The following is a 12,946-nucleotide window of genomic DNA, read 5'->3' on the forward strand; positions in this document are numbered from 1 at the left end:
GACCAGTTGGACTACATCCCAGAATTCTGAAAGAGGCATCTGAATCGATTGTGCAGACATTAGTAATGATCTTTCAAGAATCACTGAATTGTTTGAGTATGTGGTTATAAAGGCAAATGAAAAGGTTAACGGGTGAGGAACATTTGATGGCTCCGGGTCTGTACTGACTAGACTTTAGAAGAATGAGAGAAGATCTAATTGAAACATATGGAATATTGAAAGATCTGGACAGAGTGGATGTGAAGAGGATGTTTCCTTTAGAGGGAGAGTCTAGGACCAGAGGGCACAGCCTCAGAATACAAGGACGTCCCTTTACTACAGAGTTAAGGAAAAATCTCTTTAGCCAGAGGGTGCAGCACCTGTGGAATTCATTGCCTTGGACGGCTGTGGAGGCCAAGTCACAGGGTATATTTAAAGCGGAGGTTGATGGGTTCTTGAATGATGAGAATGTTAACGGTTACGGAGAAGAGAAGAATGGGGTTGAGGGGATCATGATCTTATGTGCAGTAGACTCGATGGGCCGAATAGCTTAATTCTGCAACAAGACTGTAGATTGGTGCGTGGAATCTTCCATCCAATAACGAAGCCATCGGAGATCTTCCTGGTTATTACTCAAACGATGGTTATTTTAAAAGTTGCTCCTTGTATCCGGTTAAGATTCGTGTCGGGTGAGTCCGGATTACCGGGAGGAGCTGTTTCAGTCTGTAACCGGCAGGTGCAAGTACTCTGATAGGAAGGGACGTTCTTGTCAAGGGGTGTAACACCGTGATAACTCTGGTATACTACACTTTGGTACTGGAACCAAACTCATCGTCACAGGTAAGCCTCTGAAACTTTCCGAAACATACACAAACTCTCGAGTAACTTGGTTACTAGCGAGGATAGTTGAGAGCTAGGTTTACGACAGAGTAAATGGTTTTGCTTAGAGTTTATTTGGGGCCGAGTTGGTTATTGTACAAGAGTTGAACATTGTGCCACCTCTGGTACTTGGAGAAAAATATTCGGTGGCGGGACTCGGCTCTTCGTCACAAGTAAGTCTGGAGTGACCCAGCGAGCGGGGGTGAACTGTTGAAGGTTCCAACTCCTTAAGGGTGGGTAATGAGGGAGAGAGGGTGTGGAGTTTAGACAGTGGGGAATGGATGGGAATTCGAAGGGTGTAGGGGATGAAGTCTGGGTGCGAGTCCACCCGCTGAGAATCAGGCTTGTAATGCGATCCCTCGGAGCTGTTTGGATGCAATGGGTTTGAGGGAAAATATCTTCGCGTTTTGCACTAGACAAACCTACACCAACGACTTAACCTCCATTTGTTTTAATCCCGGCAATGTTACTAAATTTGGTAGCGCGAAAGCGATGGAATAAGATGATTATAATGTGTCACAGCGAAACTCAGGGAGATTCTGATTTCGACCATTTGGGTCGACTTTCGCGTTGCTAATGGCCATTGTATAACAAGCGCCCCACTTCTAAAGTAAGCCGAGAGATCGGCAACGTTAAACAAATCATTCAATGCCACTGGTATGTAGAGTGACGGTCTGTACCCACAGATTATTGAAAAGTTTGTAGGAAGCCAAGTTTGCAGAGGGACCGCGTTGCTCCAACCCAAATATATAAAGTGTTAGAAAAGTAAATTCTGGAAATCTGAAATAGAAATGAAAACGCTGAAACACTCAGCAGGTCAGATAGCATCTGTGAAGAAAGAAACACTTAATGTTTCTGATGGAGACCCACCTCCAACCTAAAGAATTAATCGTTTCTTTTTCCCAGCGCTTTACATTTGTATGTCTCCAAAGCACTTTGCACACTCTCTGAAATGAAATCAGCTCGTCTTTAAACTAGTGACATGTTGCAGATTTTCCGGGAAATCTGCAGTTAATTGGCCAAAAACCCCCAAAGCTGGTTGAATGGGTGCATAATAGATAGATCGTCTCTGCTTTCCACGTTTGGGCTTTTGGATACGGCTTTTGGAGCCTGACTTTTTCTTGCTAAAGTCTCCGTAAAATATCAGTTTTAATCGGCGGTGGTCTTCCGCAAGTCTTCCAATCCAATAAACGTTGAAGAAATCACATGACACACAATTAACAGCAGTTTTCGAACACAGCTCTCGTCAGTATTCGTTATTTCAGTTTATCAAAAGTAGCTGAAAGTTTAGTTGGCTTAGTTTCAGGGATACTTTCTGGGCTCTGAGACAGTGAGCAATTTATAAATTCCCGGCGCCAAAAACCTATTGTGAGCCCCTGTTATCGTGGGAAATGCCCTTTTTATTTCGCAGCAGAGTGCATGCAAGGTCTCAAATGGTTAATAACTTTGCCAAGTTTCTAGTTTAGGATCTCGGGTTGTGAAAACCCAAAGAGATGGCCCTCAGCAGAGAGGGGTTCCAAGCGCGTGCTGAAAGCATAGGTTGAATGGTGGGTTTCATCTGAGCAGTTCTGTATGTTCAGACATAGGTTAATTGCTTCAATTAAAATAGTGAGCCGCCTCTGTCCAAGATATTAACTCCTTCACTCAATAGAGAAAAGATAACTGCAAATTGGCAGGACATTGGTTCTAACTTGAAAACGCCTGGCGGGTAACATTACAGAGAAACTGGCCGTTATTCCATTCAGCGAAACGCACGGGCACAGTGCATAGGATCGAGGGGTATTTAGCATTCTGCATCCAACATTTGCTTGGTGATCGTTGGTTATGTTTGCATTTTGGAGAAGATTGTTAAGGATAAGATTTTAAAGGGGGGTTTTATGAATATTTGACAAACCATGACCGAGTCAGGAACTGTCAGCATAACTTTGTCCTGGTAGGTCATTTCTGATTAACTTGACTGAGTTTTTGAGGAGGTGCAAAAGTGATTGATGAAGGTAGAATAGTGAATGGTTAGATTTCAGTAAGGTGTTTATCAATACCCCTCACAGTAGGCTCATACAGTAGATTAAGATACAAGGGGTCCAAGGTAACTTGGGGGTTTGCATTCAGAATTGGCACACCCGTCAAAGACAGACAGCAGTAGTCGATGAGACTTAGAGGTCCGTGACTCGTCCGTATTTCGTAGGGATTTGTATTTGGACCTCTGTTGTTCACGTTATTGATTAGTTCATTCGTTTAATTTGTTAATTATTTATTTTTCTGTCCATTCATTCATTTTCTTATTATTTATATGTCTATTATTTATTTATGTATTTATTGTTTCCCTCTCAGTCAATTTATTTAGTTATTTGCTTCTTTGTCTACTTGTTTCAATGACCTTGATGAAAATGTAGAACAAAGTACTCTAGACATCTCCCCTCGGTTCCCGTGAGCCATTGTACATGACAGTTCATGGAGTCATGAAAAAGATTGGTGCTGTGGATAGTACAGAGCAGGATACACACCAGTTGCAGACCTGGGTGGAGAAATAGCAGATGGAGATTAATCTGGCCAAATCCGAGGGTTTGCTCTTTGATAGATTGAATGTAAAGGGATAGTGTTTATGGTAAAACTGTTAACAGGTGGATCATGGAGTCCAAGTACATACTTCCCTGGAAGTGCCTGCACAAGTTGATAAGGAGGTAAATAAGGCGCAACGCCTTTACGAGGCATTGACTTCAAAAGTCGGGAAATAATATCACAACTTAATAAAACTGTATCATCTGGAGTATTGTATTAAATTGTCATCGCCCGTTATCGGAAGGAAGTGCAGGCTTTGGACGGGATGTTGAAGAGGTTTACCAGGATGCGGCTTGGATTAGAAAGTAAGGACCGCTGGAACAATCTTGGGCTTTTTTTTTTCTGGAGCGATGCTGGGGGAGACCCGATCGCAGTTCGTAATATCATGAGAGGCATTTACTGTATCCACTGATGGTACATTTCCCAGGGACGAAATGTCTAATACCAGGAGCAAGCATTTCATTCGAGAAGGGGTAAGTTCAATAATATGCAGGACAATGTTGTTTTACACGGAGAGCGGTGGTTGCTTCGAATGTGCTGACAGAAGTGGTAGTGGAGGCAGATAAAAATATTTAAGAGGATAGGCGTGTGGGTGTGCATGGCTATTGTGTAGGTAGAAGGGATTAGTTTAGTTAGGCATATATGAAAATTATGAGGGGGTTAGATCTAGTTGACATGGATAGGCTTTTTCCATTGAGAGTGGGGGAGATTCAAACAAGAGGACATGAGTTGAGAGATAGGGGGCAAAAGTTTAGGGGTAACACGAGGGGGAACTTCTTTACTCAGAGAGTGGTAGCTGTGTGGAACGAGCTTCCAGTAGAAGTGGTAGAGGCAGGTTCGATATTGCCATTTAAAGTAAATTGGATAGGTGTATGGACAGGAAAGGAATGGAGGGTTATGGGCTCAGTGCAGGTCGGTGGGACTAAGTGAGAGTAAGCGTTCGGCACGGACCAGAAGAGCCGAGATGGCCCGTTTCCGTGCTGTAATTGTTATATTGTTATTTGGTTATTTAGTTACTTGCTTAATTGGTTTAGCACAATATTGTAGACCAAAGAGGCCTTTACTATGCCCTACCGTTCTATGTTGTATTGTGATCTTGTGAGCTGTAATGTTTCACGAGGACCAAAGATGGGACCATTGTTGTTTGTTGTGCACATAATGATCTGGATGTGAAAGTAGGAGGTAGGGATGGTAAGTTTGTAGATAACATGGAAATTAGCGATGGTGAAGTGCCTTCTGCCGCACAGTGAAATCCGTCGGTTAATCAGATGCGCGGGAAATGGCTAATAGGTTTGACTACTGAGAAATGTGAGCTGCTGCAGTGCATGTTCGCATGGCTGAAACATCCACAGTGGTTGATAGTGTTCTTGAAAGTACTAAAGAATAGAGGACCTTTAATTTACATGTCCAAGATCCAAGCACGGTGCATAGTTCCCTGAAGGTGGAATCTCATGTGGATAGGGTGGTGAAGAAAGCTTTTGGTTTGCTGGCCTTTATGAATCAGAGCATTGAGTATAGGAGTTGGGATGTAATGTTAAAATTGTACAAGGCATTGGTAAGGCCAAATCTGGAGTATTGTATACAGTTCTGGTCACCGAATTATAGGAAATATGTCAACAAAATGGAGAGAGTACAGAGAAGATTTACTAGAACGTTACGTGGGTTTCAGCACCTAAGTTGCAGAGAAAGGTTGAACAAGTTAGGTCTTTATTCTTTGGAGTGTAGAAGGTTGAGGGGGGATTTGATAGAGGTACTTAAAATTATGAGGGGGGTAGATAGAGTTGACGTGAATAGGTTCACCAGATTGATTCCTGGGATGGCGGGACTAAGGTTCACCAGATTGATTCCGAGGATATGAAGAATTTCATATGAAGAAAGACTGGATCGACTAGGCTTATACTCGCTGGAATTTAGAAGACTGAGGGGGTATCTTATTGAAACGTATAAAATTCTAAAGGGATTGGACAGGCTAGATGCAGGAAGATTGTTTCCGATGTTGGAGGAGTCCAGAACGAGGGGTCACAGTTTAAGGATAAAGGGGAAGCCTTTTAGGACCGAGATGAGGAAAAACTTCTTCACACAGAGAGTGGTGAATCTGTGGAATTCTCTGCCACAGGAAACAGTTGAGGCCAGTTCGTTGGCTATATTTAAGAGGGAGTTAGATATGGCCCTTGTGGCTAAAGGGATCAGGGGGTATGGAGAGAAAGCAGGTACAGGGTTTTGAGTTGGATGATCAGCCATGATCATACTGAATGGCGGTGCAGACTCGAAGGGCCGAATAGCCTACTCCTGCATCTATTTTCTATGTTTCTATGTTTCTCTAGGCTGTTTTTCATTGAGAGTAGGGGAGATTCAAACAAGAGGACATGAGTTGAGAATTAGGTGGCAAAAGTTTAGGAGTAAGACGAGGGGGAGTTTCTTTATTCAGAGAGTGGTAGCTGTGTGGAACGAGCTTCCAGTAGAAGTGGTAGAGGCAGGTTCGTTATTGTAATTTAAAGTAAAATTGGATAGGTATATGGACAGGAAAGGAATGGAAGGTTATGGGCTGAGTGCAGGTCGGTGGGACTAGGTGAAAATAAGTGTTCGGCACGGACTAGAATGGCCAAGATGGCCTGTTTCCGTGCTGTAATTGTTAAATGGTTATAAATCAGCTGAGAAGGTATACCGAGCATTTGCATTAATCTGGACATAGAATGATAGAAGAGCATGGAACTGGTACAATTCTATAAAACACTGGCCCACAACTGGAATATCATGTGCAGTTATAGTCACCAAACTACAGGATGGGTATAACTGCAATGGAGAGAGCAGCTGGGTGATTCACCACAGGTTATCTGGGATGAAAGCTTTCTGTTGTGAAGAAAGAATGGACAGAATGACCTTGTTTTCCTCGGAATGATGAAGGCTGATAGGGGTCTGACTGACATGCATGGGAATGGTTGCTACATACTCTATAGAAAAGAAAAACGCTGTCTATAAAGAGGGGGCACTACAAAGATGGGATAAGTTTCGATTGGTACCTGATGGCCGGCAAGGAAGCAGTGGGCTGAAGAGCTACTGTATTACACTGAGGACGAAGATATTCGGCCTGTCCGACCCGTGCTGTCCCAAAAGCCTGTTTTGCCTAATTCATCCCACAGGGCCTTGAATTTACTTCAAAGAGTCATACAACACAGAAACAAATCCCATTTAATGTGTGTTCATTAGGAAGCCATTTCAATCTATAAGAACATTTGTCTGTTCAGTCAGCAGCCATTTTACTGCTAATAACAGAACCATGGTGGTCTTCTTTACATTTTCAATCGCTTTGTTATTAATAGTATCAATGAAATAGAGGTGTTAGGTTTGGTAAAGGAGAATGATTTCCACAGGCAGATATCGCTGTACTTCATGGTGAATGCATAACTACCATGTGTTTCAAATGACGACTTCACCTAGGACCATTTATCAGGAGTTCTGCGTAAGTAGGGCCCCTAGTATTATTAAGTATCCCACCCATGCATCCCACGATGCCCGTCCATATCACGTATCCTTGATATCTTTCTAAAACTGTCGTTTCCATGTTCGGCTGTCTTTTAAGTATTGTTATTGTACCTGCTTCAACCTCTTCAGCAACTCGTTCCATTTATGGACTGCCCGCCATGTAGAAGAGTTGACTCTCAAGATCCTGTTAGATATCTCTGCCTTCACTAACCTATTACCTCTATTTGTCTTTGTCCCTTCGCTGGGGCAAAGACTGAGTGCATTCACCCTATCTCGGCTGCTCCTCCCAGGCTCTCCTAGAACGGTAAACACTTGCTTTAGTAAGTACCAAAACTTCCATAATTGTCTCACTATGTTTATTTTCTACATATTTCATTCCAAAGTGAATCTCCTCAGATGTTTTTTTTATCACTGTTAGATTTCAAATTGTTTCATCCTGTCCGCAGCCGCTCGTGTAGGTGTCGATGTTGAAATTTATAATCACTGTAAAACATCATATTTTTACAAATAGATCGGGGAATCAAGCCTCCGAAAATGCATCTTCTCCCGCCCGATCGTGAAGAGGAGAAGAACGATAAATTCTTTGTGGCTTGCCTGATGACCGACTTCTTCCCCGAAGTGATCAAAGTTAACTGGGAAGTCACTGGCAGGACAGATCTAAAAATTCTGACAGAGCCGGTGCAGGAGAAGAATGGTAACTACTCGCTGATTAGCCGTCTGGAAGTCTCCAGAGTGGAATGGGAGGAGCAAACGGTCACTTGCCTGATGACGCACGAGGCGTTAACCGACAAATTAACAACTTCAGCACAACGCAGAGGTAGGAAGGTCCACAGCTAATTTTGCAGAATTTGTGCAAATTCTATTTTTATTTTTCAGCTGTCCCGTGAAGTTTCAACTTTAGACTAACCCCATGTAATTGCAGCCCTTAAATCCGTCTTATTAAATATATTTTTAAGAAGCAGCGATGATAAAATTATACCGCTGCCCTCCATTTAATGCACGTCGGTGTGAAGGTCAGTTGGCTTGAAGTTCCGTATCAAATTTACTCCATTTCCTTCCAATTCACCAACACTGTTCTCTCTAAGCTACGTGGGTGTGCGGCCTGGCTGTAAATGAAATACTGTAATCCCACGCATTGGCCTTTATTGCCGCGCTGTTGGAATATTATTTTATATCAAGTTAATATAATTTTGAAATTATATTAATATCATTTTGAAACCTACGTTAATATAATTGTGAAAAAAACCTGTAATTAATTGTGTTAATGAATATAGTCCATATTTTTTCATAATAAATGCACCACAACAATTTATTTTGAAATATTTTAGAGTGTCAGCGTTGTCGGTGTTTAAAATTTGTTACAGCACTGTTACGAATTGTAACAACAAACACAGAATGGAAGTCGACCGCTGAACGCTGACACCGTTTTCATTCAAAACGTTCATAGTATGCATATTCCAAGTATGATTTAAAGTACAGTGCAGTTGTAAAGAAGAATAAAGAGAATATCGTTTGCCACCCGACTCTGAACTCAATGTCGGACAGATCAAATGCTCACAATATTGTACTACAGCGTACTATATTCAGTAATAGGAATATCACAGGAGTGCACGTTTATATTTTTGTATTTATAATATCATTTAACAATGACACTTGCATACTATATAATCACATAACCATTAAATATAACAGGAATGGTATTAGATAGACAGATATCAATGACTTTCCTGTTTCAACTTATAAATGTGAATTTTCTTCCGACACCAGAATCTGGCTGGGGTCCAAAGTTACAGATGTTCTGCGAAATACTCTCATAATTGAGATTCAAATGACATGAAGATAATAAGCTTTCAATAGAGTGGGATTTCATTTCTGCTGCATTCCCCCGTGCGTAACCTCGGCGGAAGGTCCGGGGTAAACGGAGGAATTCCCAGCTCACCTATAAATGTGGCAGCGAGTTGTAAATGTCATTTGTTTTGACTTTAGAGCGCAAGCGGGGGCATTCTCTAGGTCTGTGTGGGACTCCACGTAAAATGTGCGGGATTGGACAGTTACTTGTAGCATCGTTTCGGTACAGACTGGGCCCAGAGGGAACAGCGTGGAGGTAGTAGAGCTGAGGGTACCCCAATAAACATCAGTTAATGAACCCACCAACGCCTGCAGTTCGGTTCCGCACAAAATTCACCCAGTCCCAATTTGCGGATCACTTTAAATAACGTTTCTGTTTATTTTTTTTTCTCTTTCCCACCCTGTAGCTGATCAAAAAATTACCCCAAATTTGGGAGAAGTCACCTGTCCATCTGAAGAATCAAGGGAGACCAGGAATGAAGGTAATCACTGTTTCATATTTTAGGATAATCCATATATAATTCAGCCCCATATATAATCCAGTCTGTGAGCAATAGTAAATAGTGCAGTCCCACAAACGGTGAAACTGAGCTCATGTCAGTGATAGGGAACGTATGGGGGAAGATTCTTGGGGACAACGAAAAAAAAACATAAACTAATTGGGAACAGTCAACATGGTTTTGTATGCAGAAATCATGTCTTACAAACTTGAATTAGTACTTTATAGGGTGGTGAAGCTGATTGAGCAGGTTAGGGCAATGGATGTTGTCTACTTGGATTTTAGTTATGCTTTCGACAAGGTCCCTTATGGTAGGATGATCCAGAAGATTAAGATGCATGGAATCTGAGGTGATTTAATAGTTGGAATTCAGAATTAACTTCCCCATAGAAAACAGGAGGTACCAGTGGAAGGGTGTTATTCTGTTTGGAAGTCTGTGGCCAGTGATTTTCTCCAGAGATCAGGGAATATTTATATATTAAAAAACAACAATTATGTGAGGCAAAAATTGGGTAGATAGAGACTTTTCTCCATGGTAGAAATATCAAATACCAGAAGGCATAACTTTAAGATGAGGGCTGGTTGTTTAAGGAGATGTGTGGGCAAATCTTTTAACTGTCATAGATGTCTGGAATTGGCTGCTAAATACGATAATTGCATTAAACAAACCTTTAGAGAGACATGAAGGAAATAATGGAGCGACATGGATCATATTTAGTTAATATTTAATTTGCAATCACGTTCGGCACAGTCCACATGGAATGAAGGGCTGTTCTTACACTGTACTGTGCTTAATAAATGTTCTTAATAAATCTGTTGACTTCCAGCACCAGAAAATGACCAGCTGAACTTCTGCGTTCTTACTGAGCTGTAGCGGCCCCTGTAATGTCCTTAGCGAAAGCGAGTTGGCAGTTTGTGAGGGCAAACACCTCCAGTCGTTGCGCTCCAGGCGACTTAGAGAGACATCTAAGTGCACGAACATCAAGTGTGAGGATGACGAACAGGAATAAAAAAATGTGGAAAATGGAAAACAATTTTCAAAAAGCTCCAAAATTTAATTAACAAGAAATATAATAGAAATAAGTTATTCTGCGGACACATCAAAATAAAGGAGATATCAAAATATTGTAGACATAGACCCCAAATCAAATATCCATTCAGCCCAACACATCCATGCTATACACCATGGTGCATTTTCGTACATTTACTGCACATTACATCAAAATAACAAAAAAAAGTGTTTTGTCTAAGTACTTAACAAAAATTAAATGACAGAAATAACACAGGGATAGATGAAATTCGACCATGAAAATGTTTAAGAAATAAATTTGAAGGTAATACATAAGTCCACTGGGTAACATGGATTTTGCCTACAGACGTTAACTGATTGCGGAAAGACAGAAGACAAACTATTATATACATACGCTGGTGTATATATCTATTTATATTTGAACTTGTACCCGCTAAAGGAACATTCTATTCTAGCAAACTGAACTTTCTTTTAAAATAGATTTTTTTAAAAATCAAAACAAAGTAATTGGCAGTAAGTTCTTCAGCACTAAACAGTCCGGGGATTTTCCTATTCCTTTGCGGGAGATAAATAGTACATGCTTAGAAAACACATCTTCATTCATTTCTAAACACTCGAGAATGTTTTCACTCCGTGCACATGTAAAGTAGGTATAACTTGCACCTATCCCTGGAAAAAAAGCAGATGCCGAACAGGGTAATGCACATTGTGGTGAAGAAGGCGAATGCAATGTTGGCATTCAGTTCTAGAGGTATAGAATATAAGAGCAGGGATGTGATGTGAAGACTCTATAAGGCACTCGTGAGATCACACTTGGAGTATTATGTGCAGTTTTGGGCTCCTTATTTTAGAAAGGATATACTGACCTTGCAGAGGGTTCAGAGAAGATTCACGAGAATGATTCCAGGAATGAAAGGGTTACCGTATGAGGAACGTCTGGCAGCTCTTGGGCTGTATTCCCTGGAGTTCAGGAGAATGAGGGGGGATCTCATAGAAACATTCCAAATGTTAAAAGGCCTGAACAGATTAGATATGCTGAAGTTATTTCCCATGGTAGGGGGAGTCAAAGACAAGCGGGCACGACATCAGGGATGAAGGACGTCCATTTAGAGCAGTGATGCGGAGAAATTACTTTTGTCAGAGGATGGTAAATCTGTGGAATTTGTTGCCACGAGCAACTGTGAAGGCCAAGTCATTGGGTGTATTGAGGGCAGAGATAGATAGGTTCTTGATTAGCCAGAGTATCAAAGGGTACGGGGTGAAAGCAAGGGAGTGGGGATGGCTGGAAGAATTGGATCAGCCCATGATTGAGTGAAGGAGCAGACTCGATGGACTGAATGGCCTACTTCTGCTCCTATATCTTAAGGTCTTATGGTCTAAAATGCTGTAAGAGTTCAACAGGTCTGCCTGTTCAGCATCTGTGGAAAGGAACAAGGAGTTGACGTTTCGGACCGAGACCCTTCATCAGATCTTGCCTCGAAATGTCGATTCTTTATTCATTTCCATAAATACTGCCTGACAGATCTGCTGAGTTCCTCCAACATTTTGTGTGTGCTACTCTGGATTTCCAGCATCTGCAGAAGTATCTTGTGGTTATGAGACACCAAACAGGGTTACAGATCATGGGTAGTTGAAATTATTGGACACAGCTTTAGCCACTGCAATTTTCCAAGGGGTAGCTATCCGCACCATTGGTTTTACAACGCCCAATGTATTTGTCGTTACATGGAAACATACTTTTTTTCTTCTTTAACGAGAAGCTAATAACTTTTGCATCTTTAAAATTTTCATTTAGAAACCCCTTACACCTCACTGTGGGTTGCGACCTTGACATATACCGCTCTACTGACGAAGAGCGTGTTATACTGCTTCTTCATTTCGATCGTCGTTTACAAGATGGAGTCTCGCGGCGCGAAGAAGCCAATGTAACTCGCATTAAGAACAATGTATAGTTTGATAATGTCTTCCATTACAATGTAAGCTTTCTCTTTGATTTCTTCGTGGTATACAGTACCGAGAATTTTTACATCCTGTTGCAAGCCACATGGCTTTTGGGCGAGAGATGGGGCACGTTTCCAGATAACTACAGTGCAAAATAGCTAGAAATAGCTGCATGAATGTCGGTAATCAAATATCAGTTGTCCTCTTGTGGGAAAACGGTTCGTTGTTCTTCAAGCGAATTTTATTGCTGAATGTTTGCTATTAGTTTGCCGGCTTTTATATTGTCATGTTATTTTGCATTTATCATTGTGTAAATCAGACAATAAACTAGTCAGTAAGATTTATTTTGGACTTTTGATGCTTTACTCGTTTTTGGCTTCGTTTTTATTGACGAAACATGCAGAAAATACTGAGAACACCCACCAGGTCAGAGAGCATCTGGATAGAGAAATATATTCAGGTCGAGATCACTTTATCAGAACTGAAAAAGCGAAATAAGCCCCTTATAAGGCGCCGAGGGTGACAAGGCCAAGGAAACGAGAAAACTATTAGCGTTGGAGACCGCTTTTAAACGCAAGTGTTGAGCATGCTTCGGATTAACCCAATAAAATCCGAGATAGGTGAATAGCGCCCCTAAATTCACACTGCACCCTGCTTCTTATTATGTTAACTCCAGCCCGTGGAAAAGGGAACCACTTCGGCTCGAGTGATATTTACATAAAATGGGA

The 12,946-nt window shown here is 41.4% G+C and overlaps 1 gene segment (V, D, J or C); it reads left to right on the forward strand.

Moving 5' to 3' along the window:
• LOC132396183 (Ig gamma-2A chain C region, membrane-bound form-like) overlaps positions 1-12,562 on the forward strand; it is a 332,140-nt gene extending 319,578 nt beyond the window's left edge. Inside the window, 3 exon segments of the C gene segment in view lie at positions 7,412-7,717; positions 9,156-9,230; positions 12,073-12,562. Coding sequence covers positions 7,412-7,717; positions 9,156-9,230; positions 12,073-12,206 — 515 coding nt within the window.
• Positions 12,563-12,946: the final 384 nt, after the last annotated feature.

The sequence above is a fragment of the Hypanus sabinus genome, chromosome 1 (genome assembly GCF_030144855.1).
Source record: "Hypanus sabinus isolate sHypSab1 chromosome 1, sHypSab1.hap1, whole genome shotgun sequence".
Taxonomy (NCBI): domain Eukaryota; kingdom Metazoa; phylum Chordata; class Chondrichthyes; order Myliobatiformes; family Dasyatidae; genus Hypanus; species Hypanus sabinus.